Source organism: Stegastes partitus, unplaced genomic scaffold (genome assembly GCF_000690725.1).
Source record: "Stegastes partitus isolate 25-593 unplaced genomic scaffold, Stegastes_partitus-1.0.2 Scaffold660, whole genome shotgun sequence".
Lineage (NCBI taxonomy): Eukaryota > Metazoa > Chordata > Actinopteri > Pomacentridae > Stegastes > Stegastes partitus.
In genome coordinates this window covers 276,784-295,362 of record NW_007578391.1, presented here as the reverse complement: position 1 = coordinate 295,362, position 18,579 = coordinate 276,784, and the positions used below count along the sequence as shown (strand labels likewise).

Below are 18,579 nucleotides of genomic sequence, written 5' to 3'. Positions count from 1 at the left end.
GCTGTCGTTGGCTGAGTTCTGTGGTGAACCTCTCAGAAACACATGAAGCCACCTGAAAGCCACAATCACGATAACGTGCCAACTTACGAAACAGTCACGCTGTTTGTTGTGCAGGTGAACGGCGTGAACATCGAGGGCATGCGGCACGCGGAGGTGGTGGCCTTCATAAAGAAAGGCGGAGACGAGACCTGGCTGCTGGTGGTCGACCCGGAAACGGACGACCACTTCAAGAGGAGAGGCGTGATCCCCACCGTCAACCATCTCAAAGGTGGGACTGCTGCTCTGCTCGCATGAAGTCACAAAGGGTCGCGAATGTGCCACAGTGTGGAGCCACAGCAGGTGTTTACTGCAAAAGATTAGCTGTCTAAAAAAAAAAGTCTTGTAGAGTTTTCTTAACCCTATTCAGGACTTTCATGTTGCCGTATGGAGAAGGTCTTTCGGGGTCCAAGAAAGAATATGTTTGTTGGTATTCATTATAGACTTTTTTTTAAAGTTATTTTTTAGTCCTTTATTTGACAGGACAGTAGCGAGTGAGACAGGAAAGTGGGGAGAAGAATGGGAGAAGGACCTGCAGCAAATGGGCTGGATTCAGACCCATGACCGCTGCGTTGGGGACTAGAGCCCAGTACATGGGTCGCCAGCTCAACCAGTTGAGCTATAGCGGCAGCCCCATTATAGACTTTTATACTCGGTTTAATACATTTTCTGATAAGTTGACGTATTTTTGGTTCCAAATGCATGACAAATGTCCCTCTTCAAAAATAAAAAAAACTATACCTGTCACCTAAACCAAATCACTGGGGGTCCAAAAGACCCCAAAAGTCCTGAATAGGGTTAAAAGAGCTATGTAGTTGGTAATTATAAAAAAAAATACAGCAGCTATCGGTTTGACTGTGTTGAGTTATTCGGGAGATAAAGACTTCCGACTTACTTGTAGGAACATCATCAAAGGTGTGAACAAACCTCTTATAAACCTCGTCCTTGTGTGAGCACCATCTCAACTACTTTGTCCATCCTGTGACCAGTTAAATTTCTTTTTAGGGGAGCGGAAGGACTCACCGGAAGCAAAATCTGGAAAAAAAAGATTGATAATGTCGGTGCAGCCAAAAAACTTAAACGGGCACAAAGCCATAAAGGAGCACCCACGTGTCACTGTGCCACAGTTCGACTGTTTTTGGTCAAAACATTGCAGTAAAACTCCAAACTCGTGGTGCACACGCCTGTAAATGAGCATGCTCTTGATGCACTCCGGATCCAAAGCATCTCCTTGGAGATTGCAAAGACTCCGAGTTGTAGCCGTAAACTCTGTTCATCACGGTGAACATGGAGGTCAACGCTGTGCTGCTTCTGTAGCTCAGAAAACTGCAAATGCACTCCTGGTGTTTGCTAAAACGGATGCAACACGGGTCGGGGTGTTGATCGTGCAACGTCATGAGAGCTGCTGCTCGGTGCATGCACGTGACATAACTTTTTTTTAACTTACACCTTCTATATTAAAGTTGAACTGAATTCTTCCTCAGTGTGCTCACCTCGCCTGTAACGTAACGTATCTGATGAAGAGAAATGATTTACAACATCCCTCGTAAGGTTTTTATTGACCGAGACTCTGTTTGTTTGCGCAATAAGCGTGCGTAAAGACTGTAAAGATTATACTAGCGTGTAAAACAGCTTGGAAAATGTTCATTGTTTCCACAGACTACGATGGTCCCTCCATATCCAACGGCTCGCCCAGCCCTCACATCAACGGCAGCTCCACCACACAGTCCATCAGGTCGACGCACTCCGACCTGAGCAGCCAGGGCAACAGCACGCAGGTGGGTGTCGGGATCCTGCTGCTATTCCCGGTCTTTGGTCTTCCACATGAAAGCCCTCCACTCATGTGTCTGTCCCTTTTTATCTTTTTTTTTTTTTAACAATATCCCCGATCTAGCTGGCGGACGACGAGGGCCGGCTGGACCCGTTCGCCGAGATGGGCCTGACTCTGAGCGCCACGGCGGCGGAGGAGAAGATGAAGATCCACGCCAAAGAGAAGAAGAAGGCGCCACAGATGGACTGGATGAAGAAATACGAGCTCTTCAGCAATTTCTGAGACTTCCCCCTCCGAGGACGCTTCGAAGACCAAAGGACGGAGCTCCCTGCGGCCTCCTGCGTGGACCAGTTGGTGCGATGGGAGAACGTCCCTCCTCATTCACATCTTTTTCTTAGAGAAAGCACCGAGACGACCCACACAGATAATTTGCTGCTGGACTCAAAAAGATGAAAGGATTTGACTTTTTGAAGCCACTTTAACAGCTCCCCTTCCTTCAAAGTACTACACAAAGTGCTGAATGACTAAAAACAAAACGTAATTTGCTATAAACAGACTGTTCAGAAGGGAGGAGCGTCTCACAAACCTTCATGCGCCGCAGACATGAATTCACAGATTTGCCTCGACCCCCCTTCACTTTAACCATCCCTTACTCACAAAGACTCATTTCCACAACTATTTTTATATTTAAAAAGCATTTAAAGAAAACAAAAACTATAAACAAACAGCATCCCATCATCGCGGACTGCATTCTAAAGACTTTTATGGACACTGTGACCATATTGATTGTGGATATTGTGGGAGTTTTGGCCCAACGTTGGCAGAAGATCACTGTGAAAGAGTTGAGACCTCCAGCATTTAGTAATAACCGCTGACACGGAAGAGGATGGTTGTTTATCCTACGTGTGTTTGTACATTAACTGATCCCATCACCGAAATAATCCCCTACTTGTCTAACGCTCAGTTGTAATAAGTGTATCACCACTAACCTCTTTTCACAAAAGTGCTCGGGTGCACACATGCACGACAAAAAGGGAGGCGCCACTAACATTAGACGCATTGTCAAAGGCGACCGACGGACGAGGACGTTTGTTGGCGTGTGGGATGAGGCTGTGCAGCAGAGGGCAAGCTTACTCCACCAACACAAACCGTCTCTTCGAACCAAACAGAGCGCACGTCGATCCAGACTTCATTCATCGTTTCGTAATTTCCCCGAAACAAAGATTAATTCAGGTGAGGTGGGAGAAAAGAAATTCTTGGATAATTAGAAGGTTTATTCCCGGCAGCGCGAGGCGGCTGCGAGTGAAAGAGAGGCAGACTCTGTGGTTCTTTTGATTTGAAAGCAAGTGGCTGAAGTGAAGGCTGAGAGCAAGTTATGAAGGAAAATGTTTGAACTCTTATTGTAGCACGATTGCAGAGTCTTCAATCATTCATGGAGAACTGGAAGGAATTTCAGGGGAATTTACTCATAGTCAAGTAGGATTTGGAATAAAATGGAAAAGGATGAAATTAGCGTCATTGGCGGGTGAGACTGTCCTGGAGGAAGGAATATTTTTGGAAATACAGAGACAGACAATAGGGACGTCATTCTTGGGTCTGAATATGATGCTGCCGGTAGCAACAGGTTAGCGTAGCTTAGCACAAACACAGTAAACAGAGGGAAACAGCTAGCCTCGCTGCGTCCAGAGGGAACAAACTGCCCTAATCACCATGCTCTATGGGGGTTGTTTAATGCTAATTTTCCATTTTAGGAAGTTTTGCAAATGGACCCCAGAGCTGAAGTACAATTTTAAGTTACTTGAGTATACAGAAATACTTTCACTACATTTAATTGATTGTTTCAGTTACTTGCAAGATTTTGTTTCGTACAAAAAAACTATATACAATCAGCTATAAATTAGTTGTTAAATCGCCTTTTTCCAGCTCCGCACATTAATCAAAAACATGGCAAGAATTTGTCTCCAGGTCTATTTTGCTGGGAACACTTTTGTCATTTCGTGTACATTCAAATGCACGACTTCTTCCTTCCATCTTGGACATTTCTCAGAAAGTTTTAACAGCTGGATGGAGTCGAGCTGCTTTCTCCCGTCTCCAGTCTTTGAGCTGAGTCATTTCGATTTAACTTAGAGACGTGAAAGTTGCGTACACCTTATCTACCATAACGTCGACCCATTCTTTTTGATAAACAAGTGCCAGAGTGTATCTGAAGCTAAAGGCCCTGCGGGATTCACCAAGCGGGGAGCACGTCGCTAGCTTTGCAGGTCGCGGGGCGGAGAAGCTCGGTGAGGTCAGAGATGCTCTGGAGGATCTAGTGGAAGAGACTGTGGGAGCCATGGAGCTTACTGAGGATTACTCCACATGCAGGGACAGCTGTCGTACACATGCTCACACACGTCTGCTGCACAATGTGTGTGCAGAGGAGGTACATACGTGATGCCACAGCCCCGGCAGCGTTGGTGTAATGCGTTACAGTGAGTGGATTGGAGAAGTTTTTTTGGGGGGGTTTTGTACTCATTCACACCCTCAGTCTCTGTATGTTCTGACAATCACAGCAAAACTATCTCTCCTCCTGTGGCTGATGTATATACAGTAAAAGCATACAGTATATATGGCAGGTTGCATTTTTCAATAAAGTGTGACAATGGCGTTTTTGAATATATCAACCTTTTGTTGTCATCGTGTTTCTCTCGTGGATTTTTGTTCTGACCTACTTTGACACTTTCTCCTCACCTCACCTTTCTTCTTCTCTTCTTGCGGTTGCAGTCTCGTTTGCTCCCCCTGTTTCCTCTCTTTTTTTCCCTCCATCTCTCTCTCTCTCTCGCTGAGGATTATGTCGGCGTACAGTTTCAGTTTCAGCCCGTTCTCAGAATTCTCCACCGGCCAGCTGCTGCGAGCTTTCGGGACGCGTCGAGGTTAACGGGAGGTCAAAAGCGGGATCGTGTGCAACGTTCGAGAGTGGGTTTGTGTGCGTTTCCATCGTCTGCGTGCAGGTGTGCAACATGTGGCTTGTAGTTTGTCCATCTCCTTCCACACCGTGGTGGAAGACGGGTTCAGGATGCTACTGCTGGGTTTTTTTTAATCATCAAAAGGGGCTCAAATAAAAAAAAAAATCACCTTTCTGGGATTATGTAGGACCGTTTTGTTTATTTATTTTTTCACACTTTAAAGGTAGTTTAGCTCAGCGGGTCCCAACCTGAGACTCGCACGATGAATCTGGAACGACATCAGTAGGATGGGAAACAACATTTATTTGACATTTCTCTAATCTTAGCTTCAGGCCTTGGAGGGGAAAAACTGTAACCGCGAGCAACCTCATACACATCAGTGGCTCAGTCAGAGTCAACATATTATCTATCAGTAGCTTGTGGCGTTTATCCAAGGCTATGATGAAGAAACACCGCAAGCTAAACGCCGTCCGTCCACTAGGGGGCACGCCACCAGCATTTAGCATCCAGGAAGTAGGCCAAACCTCTGTAGCGTGAGGCGGCGGGTACATCCAGTGCCCTACCTGATCTTTGTCGAAACGCAACGCCACACGTGGGCACATTATCAAGCTCCCTGGAGGTTACGACAAGGCCGAGCGGTGACGCCAGCACATCAAAGGACAGGCGCAGTTCAAAGCAGTCTGCAATTTCAGAGCAGTAAAAGCACAGAGCGAGAACAGAGGCGGTGAATAGAGCCACAGGTGGGCACTTTTTTTTTTCTGTTTAGCCCGTCTCAGCCGATGCAGGCATTTCTACTTACTGCTGATGACAGATGATTGCTTGTCTTGCGCCCTAGCTTTTCTATCTCCTGCTGGACTTTCCCAGCACGTGTTTTCTCCTGTGCCTTTTTTTTTGTTTTTTTTACTCTTTTTTTTTTTTTTTTGTGCCTCCAGATTCGATGCACCTCAGCGCCGCTATCCCACCCAAGAGTGCCACCGGTTTACCAGTGCCAGGGCTGCCCGGGATGCCTGCAAGGAGGGGGGGTAGAAACCAGAAACTGACAGGGAGGGAGGGAGGGGGGGGAGCAGGAGACGGAGGGAGACGGAGGGAGGCGGAGAGGAGGCGGAGGGGAGGCGTCCCCATGGCAACCGTGTGTTTTTGTTAGCGCTCGTGAGTCAGACAAGCAGTGAGTCACAGTCAGGAGGAAACACACACACAGTCACATTCATACTCACTCTCCCACTCACTCAAAGAGAAGCCAAATAAGGACAGCTACATGCACAGGGCAAGAAGGCAGAAAAAAAAAAAAAAAAAAAGAGAGAGAGACAAAGGGGGGAACGAGTCGGATAATTTGCTCAAATCTAGAAAAATTAGCCAAAGCGGGAAAAAAAAAGATGCAAGTTATGAAGGATTAAAAGGAGGCGGCTGAGCGAGTGCATGCACCAAAATGGAGGGAAGCCGGAGAGCCAGAGGGCACGAGTGCGGGCACATACCCTCTGCAGCCTTCACATGGGTGGGGGTAGCGGAAACACACACAGCGACACACCCAGCCGGTGCACACCTTGGCTTAACTCGCTAAACCACCCATTTATTGTCTGACGCCTACAAGTTTGGAAAAGGCCACCTGGTTGACAAACTTTAACAAACCAAAGTTTACATTTCAAAATCTTCTTTTTTTGGGGGAGAAAGCGGCCGGCGAGGCGAAGACGCCGCTCGTGCAACGCTGTGTCTCCGGCTTTCCCACGGCCGGTTTGTTTCGGTCTTTTAGGGGGTGGAAGCGGCTACATGGAGCAGATTTATGCTTGTGTAGGCTGCGATTTACATACAGCTATGGGTATTTTAGCTACTGTTGACCCCTCATATCCTCCCTGGAGCAGCATGTGTGTGTTTATAGTGTCGTAAAAGTTGCTGCAAGTTTCATTCGTTCGTTTGTTTGTGCATTCAGCTCAACTCAGTGAGCTTCAGTGACACATAAAGCCAGTAGTAGTCGTATGCAAAATGTAAGATACAGTAGCTCGTGACAGTCAGCCTCATATAGCCATAGAAAACTATTGCAAAATGAATCCACAACTTTAACCTACTTTCGCTCCCTTTCCTTGCCGCTCAAACGGGTGAAGTTCAGCTCCAAATAGCCGGCCGGAGCCGATGATCTTTCTTGTCAGTTTTATCTGTGCAGAGATAACACGCGAGAAGTATCACCTGTCCTCCAACGGCTGTTTCACAAGCGCAGCAAAGCCAAAGTACATGCTCGGCCTCCGAACAAAAAAAAAAACAGCATGCTTCTCTTGATAAAAATCTGCCTCTTTTTTTTGTGTCTCCAGGCGTGTTTAAAGACAGATCGTGCAGCAGGTGAGCAGCAGGTGGAGGAAGCACAGTGTGGATTTTTTGGAGGTTTTATAGCCGGGAGGAGGCTGGTAGGGGGGCTGAGGAGGGGTCAGAGGTCGCCGCTAAGTGGGCAGGCCGGCTGGGGGAAGAGGGCCGATGGAGGCCGGAGCCGGGAGGCTATCGAGGGAGGGAGGAATGTGGTGGCGAGCTGTAAAGGCTGCAGGAGCCCGAGTGCGTTAGCCGCCTGTTAGCACAGCGAGTGATTAATGAGACGGAGGAAGTCGCTCGGCCGTGTGTCACTCAGGATGATGTCAGCGGCTGAGCGGAGGAACAGAAACGCCATGTGGCCGCAGATAGGCTTCCTCTCCAGCTGACCACCACAAACACCGAAAACTACTGTCCCACACGTACAGTCCACCGCTTTACATCAGTTCCCTAAAAAAAACACACACATCCGTAAGCCGGTTGCTCAACTTCATCCTAAATAATTATTCCTGATGGTTCACTTCTTCTTCCTCTTTTTTACAGTCACAGAGACATTTCCCAGTTTGATTTTCTTAATGAGATCTCGTTGTGCAGCGTCTGTCCAGGTGGTAGAAGACTGGAGTTGATAAAGCTGTTTTCTTACCCTCTCAGGCCACGTTTACACGTAGCCGGGTACAAAAACAGATCTATGTTTACAAAAATAACACACCAGATTGTTTTCAACTAATCTACGTTTACACAAACCCACATGAACGCGTCATTAAGAGCTGCTATGAGCTGCCAGACCTATAGGGGGCAGTGTAACGAGAAGCAAAAAGCCATGCTAGCCAATCAGAATCCTGGAAAAAACACAACAACGAATGGCATGAATTACTTTCTGTTACTTTTATGATAATGGCTCGTTTGTTGGACCGACAGAGAAGTGGAGCTGCTCCTGAATGTGGCGTTCGAGTACAAAACAAGTAAAATACTGGACTTTTATCACAGCAAACATGGTCGCACACATGTGACGCTGATTACGCTTTTGTCACATACCGTGACGTCAAACTCCTCCTGTCTACGTGTAAACGAAGAGAGTTTTTCTAAATCTCTACGTTAGCCGGAGTTTTCAGATCAGATCGTTTTCGGTGACTTGTAGCTTCGTTATCGTGTAAACCAAACCCACTGAAATATCAGCGTTAAGCTGCTTTACCTCAACGTTGAATGCAAACTAAAGGAAAAAACTGCAGAAACTACTCTGAGCTGGAGGGAAAAAAAGGTGATTTCACGGTTTAAGGAAAGTTTAATTAAATACTGCTGCTCATTTAAAAAAGGATGCTCAAATTGAGTAGAAGATAGTTTAGCAACAGCTCATTTGCTGTGCAGATGGTGATACTGTGCCGTGTAAATCACTGTCGAGTTACAGCTAAACATACAAAGTGTTCAAAAGTAGAGCTGATTTTAGGGGGTTTTGTTAACTGACAAATATTCGCTGGATTGATTTAAAAGCATATAAATGCAGAAAAACTGCATTTTTATTTGTTCTCTGACTTCATAGCATCTCCCCTCTGGTGTGTTCTGAGCCTCTCCTTTATTAAAATGTCTTCCTTCCTGAATGACAAACAGGGATGATGATGATGATGATGATGATGATAGAAACCGCTAATATCTTCAGCGTATCTGCTTTTAATCTTTCCTTCCCTCTCCTTGATTTGTACTCTCGTTCACTCCCATGCGATGAGCTCACTTCAAGAGCATCCACCACCTCTCCAATGTTTGTTTGTCCTGAAAATTCATCAGTTCTCCGAGTTTCGGCGCAGGTCACTGGACGGACGGATGGGCGACTTCGAGAAGGCGCCGCTATCGTACGGAGGGCTCGATAGGAGGAGTAGGTGGGAGCAGAAAGGAGCAGGGGGGTTAAAAAAAGAAAATAGCGTAAGATAATGAGCTGGCGTTGAGCGCAACAAGTGGACAAGCGAGAAGGGCCCGCGGTCCATCCAGGACCGAAAGAAAAGGGAGCAAAGACTCGGGGAGGCGGGGAGGGGGGTTGCAAAGGTGGTCTTGGCAGGATATTTTTAGCATGGTGAGTGGAAGAGGGCGGTATCTTCTCAAGGGGTTTTTCCAGAGGAGTATATTTAGAGTGGGGATGTGTAAAAAAGACAGAGGGAGAACAGGAGGGATGTGCACTGTACACTCATGTCTGTCTGATGTAAGAGTCTGCAATAGGACCACACACATTCCTGCTTTATTCCCTCCGTGGCGCTGCCCTTCGCTGGATCAGCCTCCGTCGACAAACACAGTACAGTAAACCCAGCGCCCTCAGACATGTCTTTAACATATACGAATCCAAACGCTGATGTGTTTCACAAACATACACATTCTTGACCCAGTTTTGAAGCAACGAGGAGGAGGAGGAGGAGGAGGGGAGGGGGGCAATTTCTCGACAGTGAACGCCCTGCAGACGGGTTCGGGTACTGACAGCGAGGGTCGATGCCCAACTGCTTTTCAGCACATCCACCGACACCGGGCGTTCCAGACACCGCAAATCAGACAGCGATTTTCCAAACGCTCAAGCAGCTAATGTGGTACAAAGTCGAAGAGAGACGAGGGGGAGACAGCTGAAAAAGCAATGCTAATAATAATGAGAGAAATGAGAGCGAGAGAGAGAAAAGGCGGTGTGGTCTCCGTATAGCTCGCTAAGGATAATAGCATGCACGCTGGCTGGGACAGAGAGAGGGAGAGAGAGAGAGCGGAGCGAGTGCAAGAGCCGCAGTGACGCCATTGTGGTTCCACAGCACTTCCTGTCTACCGCCACAGTGTTTGTGTGTCCTGTCGCCACGGCAACTGCCAACACATAAATACCAGAGAGGTGGGAGAGAGAGAGAGAGCGAGAAAGAAAGAGAGAGAGCATAGGAAAGGAAAAAATAAGGCCAGACCAGTCAAAGTCAAGTGGATCCATTCGGAGCCTCTTAACTGGCTGCTCCGAGCTTCGGCTCGCTGGTCCCTTTCGTGGACTTTATGACCGAGTTCTGGGATCGGTTTCCAGGGACTCGGTCCAGCGTGGATGAGGTGTAGAAAAGTTATGACCTCAAATGTCCCAGGACTGGGTCAGGGGGTGGATGGGAGGAGAAAAAAAATAAAAAATTTTAAAAAAGGAGGCCAGGAATGAGAGGAAAATGCCCGAGGGTGCTAATTCAGGGTGGAGATGAGGATGATGAAGAGTTGACAGGCTGATTAGGAAGCTGGTTCTGTCCTCCCTGGCAACCATACCAATACCGCTGGAGATCCCCCGAGCATGAGATAAAACTTATTTCAGTGAGTTACGTGGACATTTGGTCTTTTTTGTGTGTGTGAGCAACTTCCATGAGTTAATGGGTAAACACGGTATCCAGCTCTCTTTACGATAGTGAGGTCTCAGTGATGCTCTGACCCAGTGTGCAGATGTTTTGCTGTTTACTGTGGTCATTAGGTTGCTAATTACACTTAGCCTTGCACAGGAGCTCATTTTGCTAGAGGGGGAATAAACTATCTTAAAACCAATCAAGAGATGATGAAGCAGTGGAAATAGCGAAGGACGTGGTGGAAGATTCATGAAGGCGACGAATGTCATTAAAAGGGCTAATTCACCAAATAAAAAGCAAACAGCAGGGCCACCTCATCCCACTGCATGGTCCAAATCTTCTGCAGAACTTTTAAAACATTTTAAGTTTGGTAGGTTGCTAGCCTCGAGGTTCGCGAAAAAGATTTGTAACGTGTAGAAAGCAAAAGGAGGAGAAGGCTGCATGAAAATGCATCGCCAGCAACAAGCTTGAACCCGCAGTCAACATCCGGTGAGTCAGACTAACCAACACTAGAAACGAGGCCGGTGAAAGTGTTCTCGGTTTTCCAGGTAGGGTATTTGCTCATAATCCAAAAATAATGGACTAACAATGTCTGTCAGCAGATTTATGATCTTCTGTGAACAATTAGATATTCAGTGGCTGATTTTTTTGACATTCCCATCGATCTTGTATGACTCAAAAATACAAAAAAAAAAACACAATATCTACACAAATCAAGAGTAAATAAATCAAAACAACCTAAACCCAGTGGACAGGAGGTCTAGCATGTGCTTTACACTTGTGAAACTCTGCCCAAGCAGGTAAAAAACAAAACAAAACAAAAAAAAACAATGACTCATACTATTATCAGCTTGTGGTGAAGGGAGGCTGGATTGTTTTAATTCCCCCGAGTGGCTGTAAAAAATGCAGAGGCAAAAAAACTTTTGGTAGAGCTACCTTTGGGCGAGGCAGCGTCAGGGCTTCTCAGAGCAGAACAACGCTGTCGAACCTCCACATGTGAACGTGTTTTCTATCTGCGGGGAGTTCTCGCTCTGCCTGCAGAAAGCGTTGCTGCTAAACTGGAATGTGCTCCGAGCCAACGTGTCTGCTTAAATAAGGCTAACGCTGATACCTTTCAGATCAGCTGGCACCGCTCGCAGCTCTTTCTCTCCCTGAATTTCTTTCCCTCTCCAAAACCATTTTCCACTGCTTGTTGCATAATTGGATCTGACTCACCATGACAACCAAATGGAAGTTGATTTTTTTTTTTTTTTTTCCCAGACCCTATGGCCCAGATTAGAGTCACTTACTGTCATCTGACTCACTGTCAAAGATGGTCACTGAGCCGAACGTCCCTTGTGACCCACCGACACATACAGTCCATCCACTGTATGAAAACACATTTTTCACACGAATAAATGCACTGAAAAAACGGGAAAATGCACGTGTAGTGTAAGAAAACACTGAAATACATGATTTTAATATGTGCATCTGACTTCTAACAAAACAGTAGAACATATTTCTCCGTCGACTGCTAGAACCAAAGATGACACAACGCCACCATGACTCCACAGAATCAGCCACAAGCGTCACCGGAGATTTGCAGTGAACTTAGAGGTCAGTGTTGCAACACTGATGGTACACAAAGAAGAGAAACACACCTGTCACACGCCAACATGCACGCCGAGTGTTTACAGCTCATTGTGCCGATACGTAAAGAGCAGATTATGGCCTTAAGGGGGGAAAAAAAGAAGCACAGAACTCTCTTTCAGCTGTATTTTCCAAGTACCACTAAGCTCGCTGCCAGCAGGAAAAAATGTCAGAACATTACGCGCCAGAGTTTGCCCTCGCTAAACTGGCACGGGTGGAAAAGTTGCAAGATGTGGCATCATTTCTACAGTTTCACATCGCTTGGTTCATGTTTCAGATAGAGCTGGTATCAGCCCTGAACTGAAAGTTGCCTCAACAGTTCTTGTAATAAGTCTCAGATCTGTATCATCTCAGTCATTACAGTATTGGGGTTGCGTGTGGCGATGCCTAATTATCTCATCTGTGAGGCAAAGCGAGAGGGCGGCATGCACGGCACGCATCGCGGTTTAGAGAGAAGGGATGAAAAGGTTTGGGGTTTTTAAAAATTTTTTTATTACAGAGACAGGTTTGTCACATAGACACTCACCTCATCTAACGACTGAATCCCCACACGGATGATTCACACACACACACACACATGTAATGCAAGGCGAGCTGGAAAAGATGAATTTATAACATTTTTTGCAGCCCTGTCGTAAACCACACACAACCTTTGCTAACTGACAATCAGAAAAGCGAAGGCATTCATTAAACTTTGGCTGTTATGTAAAGTTGTAAATCCCCTGTGAAGACAACATAGAAACTGAGGTCCATAAACAAAACATTATCCCATCCGAAGATAAACGACGTGTCGCGGTCATGTGTCTTACTGGCAACAGTCATTTCGCTAAGCTTGAGTGTATGTGTTGCTAGGAGACGAGCGCATGTGTGTGTGTGTGTGTGTGTGTGGAATGTGTGACGTCTGCGCGCTCGCAGGGGCGTGGTCGGCTGTTGCAGGACTTTGCCACTCACGCGAACACACCCAGAGGCTTCAGGGGAAGAAGGGGAAGTTGTAAAGCTCCTAATAGCTCCTCTCAGAAGCTCCGGTTACCGTCCCTCTGCTGAGGGGGGGGTCCTTGTGTTTGACAGGTGCAGATCAAACTCCGCTCGGACGCCTCACATGCACAAACAAACGCCTTCCTGGGCTCTGAAGCTGCAGAAAAACACTGATGTTTGAGAAGTCTATTACTTATTGCTGTTAAAGCGTTGCTGATGTTTCCAAAGATTTCTCTGTGATTGCGTGCGAGCCGTTTTTAACTTGAAGTGAACCGGTTGAGGTGCTCTAAGTAGTACGTCACCGGCTGCACAAATACCTGCAACAGTAATGATGTTTGCTATTTTACTTTATACAAGAAGTCCTGACGCCACCGTCACTACCAACTACTACTAATGCATTATTGATCATTCACATCCTGGACAAAGAAACTGATAATCTTTCCCTCCAATCCCAGTTTAAGTTCCCTTCAACTTCCCATCAACTAACAATTAAGCTCCTTTTTCTTACTGGCTGCACAAATATAAAAACCTTACCGAGATTTCAAGCTGCAAAAACAATCGTTGGCTATTTTCTTCCAATAAGAAGCCCCGATCTCAGCGTTAAAAAAAGTTTCACCAAGACAAGAGTCACGACAGCTCCCCACCAGCTTGACAATATAAATAAGTTTATGCCACATTTTCTAACAAATGCAAAAACCTCACAGAGATCTGACAACTTTGATGTTTAAAAGAAGTCCTGAAACCAGCACTAACTGCTATTAAAGCATTACTGATTGTTTATGTTCCTGCATAAAGACACCGATGGAACCAGAGCTCTCTCATTTTCATAATTGTTTGTGTGTTTAACTTCGCTGGTAATCCTTCGCTCCAGTTTAAGTACATCTCTCGGCATTGAAAAAAAACAAAAAAAAAGCACCTCGAAGCTTCACCGAAACAAGAGAAAACTTCACAGCAACTTGAGGATAAATAAGTCACACTGGCTGCACAAATACAACAACCCCGCAGAGATGTGGAGTTGTTATTTTCATCTGAAAAGAAGCCTTGAAACCACCATCGCTGCTAACTACTATTAGTGATTATTTATATCCTGTGCAGAGACAGTGATGCGACCACAGTCAGTGTCTTCGAAGATCTCTCTCATTTTCATAATTATGTCTAATTATTCGTGTGTCTAACTTGACTAACCTCTCTCAGCATTAAAATAAAAAAGCCCCTTGAAACAAAAGCAACTTCTTCGAGAACAAGTTTCATTATGCCACCGTGGCTGCACAGATCTGAAGTTGCAAAATCAAGGATTTTCTTCTTAGAAGAAGTCCCAAAACCACCATTACTACCAACAACACTGATGTTACCACAGTGAGTCCAAGATCTCCCTCATCTTCATATTTATTTCCCAGTTGTGTCTAACTTGAAGTGAACTTGTAATCCTGCTCTCCAGGCTCAGGTTGCCTCGAAGCTTCACCAGAACAAGAGACGGGACAACTTCACACCAACTCAACGATAAATCAGAACCTAAACTTTTAACTCATTATCAGAAAAAGTTCTGCAGACAAACAAAAGACAGAAAAAAAAAGAGTTAATGAGTTCATTCGAGGGCGTTTGGGAACTTTTTGCAACTTTCATCTCTCACGGTTCGACCGTCTCGCTGCGTTTGTCCCTTGAAACGCTGCACATTTAGCTTTGTGCTCTTCCTGCCTGCTATTGACTCAAACAGCCTTTGCTCATTTATTAGCAGCTGTGCGGCCAATTACCTCCCTGCCCCCTTTCCTGTGTTCTAGCAGCAGCAGCAGCAGCAGCAGCAGGGAGGGAGGGAGGCGGGGGAGAGAAGGGGAGGGTTCCTCTCCTCTGACATCGTCATAAAGGAATCCCCTCCGCTGGGCTGGACCCGCCCCCTCGCTTACTCTCACCCCGTCTGGCTCCCAGACACACTCGCGTTCACACACACTCCCGTCTGCACAGCCGAAGGAGAGGCCGGCCGACGAGGAAGACAAAGAGTGAGAGACACTGAGTGGGGGAGAGAGAGAGAGAGAGAGAGCGAGAGAGAGGGGGAGAGAGAGAGAGAGGGGGAGGCAAAGTGTGAAGTTCAACTTTAGAGTGTGACACTGGAGAGAGAAAAGGAGTAGAGCTGTTGTCTCAGGTAGGTGCAGCATCGCGTCGTCCTCACAGCATGTTTTATGACTTTATGACCCGGCGGCAGCTTTTCTTTGACTTTTTGCTGCTTTTTTTTTTCTCTTGGTGTCGAACCGCCGGCCGTCCACAGAGAAGCACATTTCTGCAACCTGTTGATCAGGACAGACGTTGACACGGAGCGACAGTAAAGTCTGCCTGCTGCTGTTCAAATGTTCTGTGATGTTGGAATATTGCCCCGTTGTGAGGTCTGCCACTGTGGACCGGCTCCATTACAAAGGTCAGATGTAAATAGTTCCTTTAAATGGGATGGCTTCGTTTCTGCCCGTCTTGCTGCCTTGCCTGTTGATCCAGAGATTATGCCGCCACCCGTCTGAGTGATTTACTGCGTAATTATTTTGCCTCTACCTGTTTGACTGCTTTCCTTTTGCAACCGTCTGCTCACGGCGTGTCTGTCATCCGTCTGCCCGTCATCTATCTGTCTCCATGTCCATCAGTCTGCTGCCGGCAGCTCAGAGTGCAAACAGAGGTCATAAAACGCTGTAGAAAAGCAGCCGAGAGGCGTAATGGTAGTGCTGGAGCGAGGGCCGGAGCCGCTCAAACATTCCTCTCATTGTTCAGAGGCCCTGTAAGTCTGCGAGCTCCCAAACCTCCATGAAAGGAAGGGAATCCAGCAGCTACTGTAGCTAACCCAGTTACAGCCACAGATCAGGGCCGGCTGTCTCTGCCTTCCTGTTCGCCGTCCTGTCTGGTTTCCCTCTGGGGCTGCTGCGAAACACCAATCTGGGCAGCGGAAGGCGCAAAAGAAAAAAAACGAAGGAGGTTCAGCTGACAAGAGACATGATAAGAATTAGTAAATTTAGCCCCGACGGCGGGATCTGACTGACGGTGACTTTAGATAACCTCTGTACCAGAGGACATGGGAAAGAGAGGACGCGGGTCAGAGGTGTTGTTGTTTCGCCTTCTACAGTGAGGAATTATTAGGCTGGAAAAGCGAACCAGGAGATGGATGGATGAAAGGAGGGGAGGGATGGAGGAGAGAAGGTGGGGATCCAGAGCCTTGGCTTCGGCAGGGCGGTTGAGTGGGTGGGTGTGCCCGGCAGAAGTCTGCAGGACTGGGCCTCGGCTCAGGAAACCGTGGCGTAGTGGAATAAAAGTGTGTGTGTACAGTTTCGGCATCCATTTGTGCATGTGTGGTTCAGTGGCAGCAGGGCAGCTGTACACTAAGTACAGGGCTGGTGGTGGTGAGGGTGTTTGGCAGCGAATCAGGCTGAGGATAGAGTTACACGCATTGGGCTGCAGGGAGTGGACCACGGGCTTGGGCTGGGCTCCGCACTGCTGAGGCTAGCTTTACAGCCCAAAGAGACTTTGAGCTTTTCTCTTTCTTTTTTTTTTTTTTTTTTGAAATCCACTCTGGAAATACTTTTTATTCTCAGACTAATGTCCCACATGTGGCGCGTTCCATTGATTCCAGGCCAGCCAATGAACGGCCGCCTTTAATTCAGGAGAAGCTGCAACAGAGAAGGCCCATAGTGGAGCCCGAGTTCTCGTCTGAATGTCACTGAATGTCACGGCCTCAGCAATAATTACGCCCTCACACGCAACATGAAACAAACGCATTCTTGCTCACACACACACACACACGCAGACACACACACAGCCTGTTGTGTGGAAACCTAGCCAAGGTGTGGAGCAGCAGAAGGTGTGTGAGCTACGTCGGTGCCTTTTACTATTTCACTTTCACACAGTTTGTTAATCCTGCGGCTGGAGTTCGTGGAGCAGATTTCAGAAGCGTTTCTCGAAGAGGTTGATGAGTGGAAATGTTGTTTAGATTCTTGGAAATGTTCCACATTTTGTGCTGCGTCAGGTGCGCCCACCACTCAGGTGTACTTTTCCAAGTTTTCCTCCACTGTGGGTCCAACGCAGGGAGGTGCAATGGGCATAAACAAAAGCAAACCTGGCGTATTGACTCTTTAAGTCGAGAACTCAGACGTGTTTGTGGCCTCGCTGCTCCCATGTTGACACAGCGTCTTGAGCCGTTTGACTTGAACCCATTGATTTCTCAATGGGCTGGGGAAAGAGAAGAGAAAAAAAAAGCTGCCCCTCTGTAGATGATGCAGTGGAAAGATACCGAAATAACTCCACTTCAGTACAAAGTTCTTAATGAAGTGCACAATGGCGTCCAGCTCACTGTTTGCCCTGCGAGGCGGTTCACAACCCGGAGGTGTGAGTGATGTCACTTTGGTATGTATTCGTACTATTCCTGTTTTATGAGGCCGAGTGAAAAAACCAGCACATGCCGTGTTCGCCCACTGACATAACCGTTTATTGATAGGGAGCGTATTGTGTGCGGCCCGCGAGCGTGCAAGGGCATAGGGAGCGAGGAGATATGTGTTGAAACAACAAGGGGTTGAGATCCAGCTGTCTCAACAGAGGCTTTTCCACTTAACTGTGTGCCCTTGTATAAACGGCAATGTCAATTCTGAACTCCAGCTGAAGGGGAGAAAGAAAACAGCCAGCGGCCACGTCCACACACGGGCCTCCATACGTCATGCGATATATACATAGCAGGACACACACATAGCGTAAACCATACACCCCGAACCCGTAGCGCATGAGGACGCTCTCTAAAAACATCGAGTACATCTGCTGGCGACTCGCTGATACTGATTTTCCTTCCCCGTCAGGATGCAACATGTTGGCGCAGTTGTGAGCAACCAATAAGCCCACATGCCAGAACCGTATGATTATTTCTAACCATAATAAACATCCAATTTGAGGAGAGTGTAACAACAAGCGTCTCCTCGCTCAAAAGAAGAAAAAAAAAAAAGCCAAGGAGACGTGTTGAGATCCTCACAGCGGCGAGTGTTTGAGGTGAGGTGTTGGACAGCCTGCGTCAACCAGAATGCCGTCATTACAGGGGAAGGGAAGGAATGAGCTCATGGACATTAACGGCTGCGGGTTCGACCGGGGGAACGCGAAGGGGGGAAGAGAGAGAAACCGATGGAAAAGATGAAAAGGCAAGAGAAAATAGCACACGAGATGAGCCAGTGCCAGATGAAAGGATGGCGGGATGGAGGGTTTTAGGCTGACGGAGGAGAGGAGCTAAAGGGGGGTTAGCCTGATGTCTTTGATGGGACCTTAAATGACCTTTTTTTTTTTAACATCTTATTGTGGAGAAGTTTAATATGTGCAAACTTTATGGAGATATTTTAGTTTTCCGTGACAAAAAAAAACTGCTCTGTGAAAATAATCCCTCTGCTAACCTGGCCCTGAAATTACACAAATCTAGCCGGGCCTCAAAAATGCCTCTTTTTTTTTTTGTGATCTGTGGCAGTTTTTTTTTTTCCTGTTTTCTTCCCAGTAGCGCTCGAATCACATGTGTTCTGAGGCGGTTCTAATTCGGTGTTATCAGTTGATTGGACCACAGACTGAAAGGAAGAACATTAGCCTGGAGGAGAGAAGTGCGAGGCGGCTGCACGTGAAA

General features: G+C 46.9%; 1 protein-coding gene across 2 annotated transcripts in view; it reads left to right on the top strand.

Moving 5' to 3' along the window:
* Window positions 1-17,439, top strand: part of LOC103363457 (Na(+)/H(+) exchange regulatory cofactor NHE-RF2) — a 49,530-nt gene extending 32,091 nt beyond the window's left edge. The window contains exons 4-7 of one of the 2 annotated variants that reach the window (XR_520499.1): window positions 115-268; window positions 1,696-1,814; window positions 1,931-3,209; window positions 17,428-17,439. Coding sequence is in view for 1 of the 2 variants with exons in the window: in XM_008290232.1 (XP_008288454.1) it covers window positions 115-268; window positions 1,696-1,814; window positions 1,931-2,089 (432 nt within the window). In the remaining variant the exon portion in view is untranslated. Of the gene's footprint in view, window positions 1-114; window positions 269-1,695; window positions 1,815-1,930; window positions 4,471-17,427 lie in introns of those variants that run through there. The other variant, XM_008290232.1, reaches the window with a different exon arrangement.
* The last annotated feature ends 1,140 nt before the right edge of the window (window positions 17,440-18,579 follow it).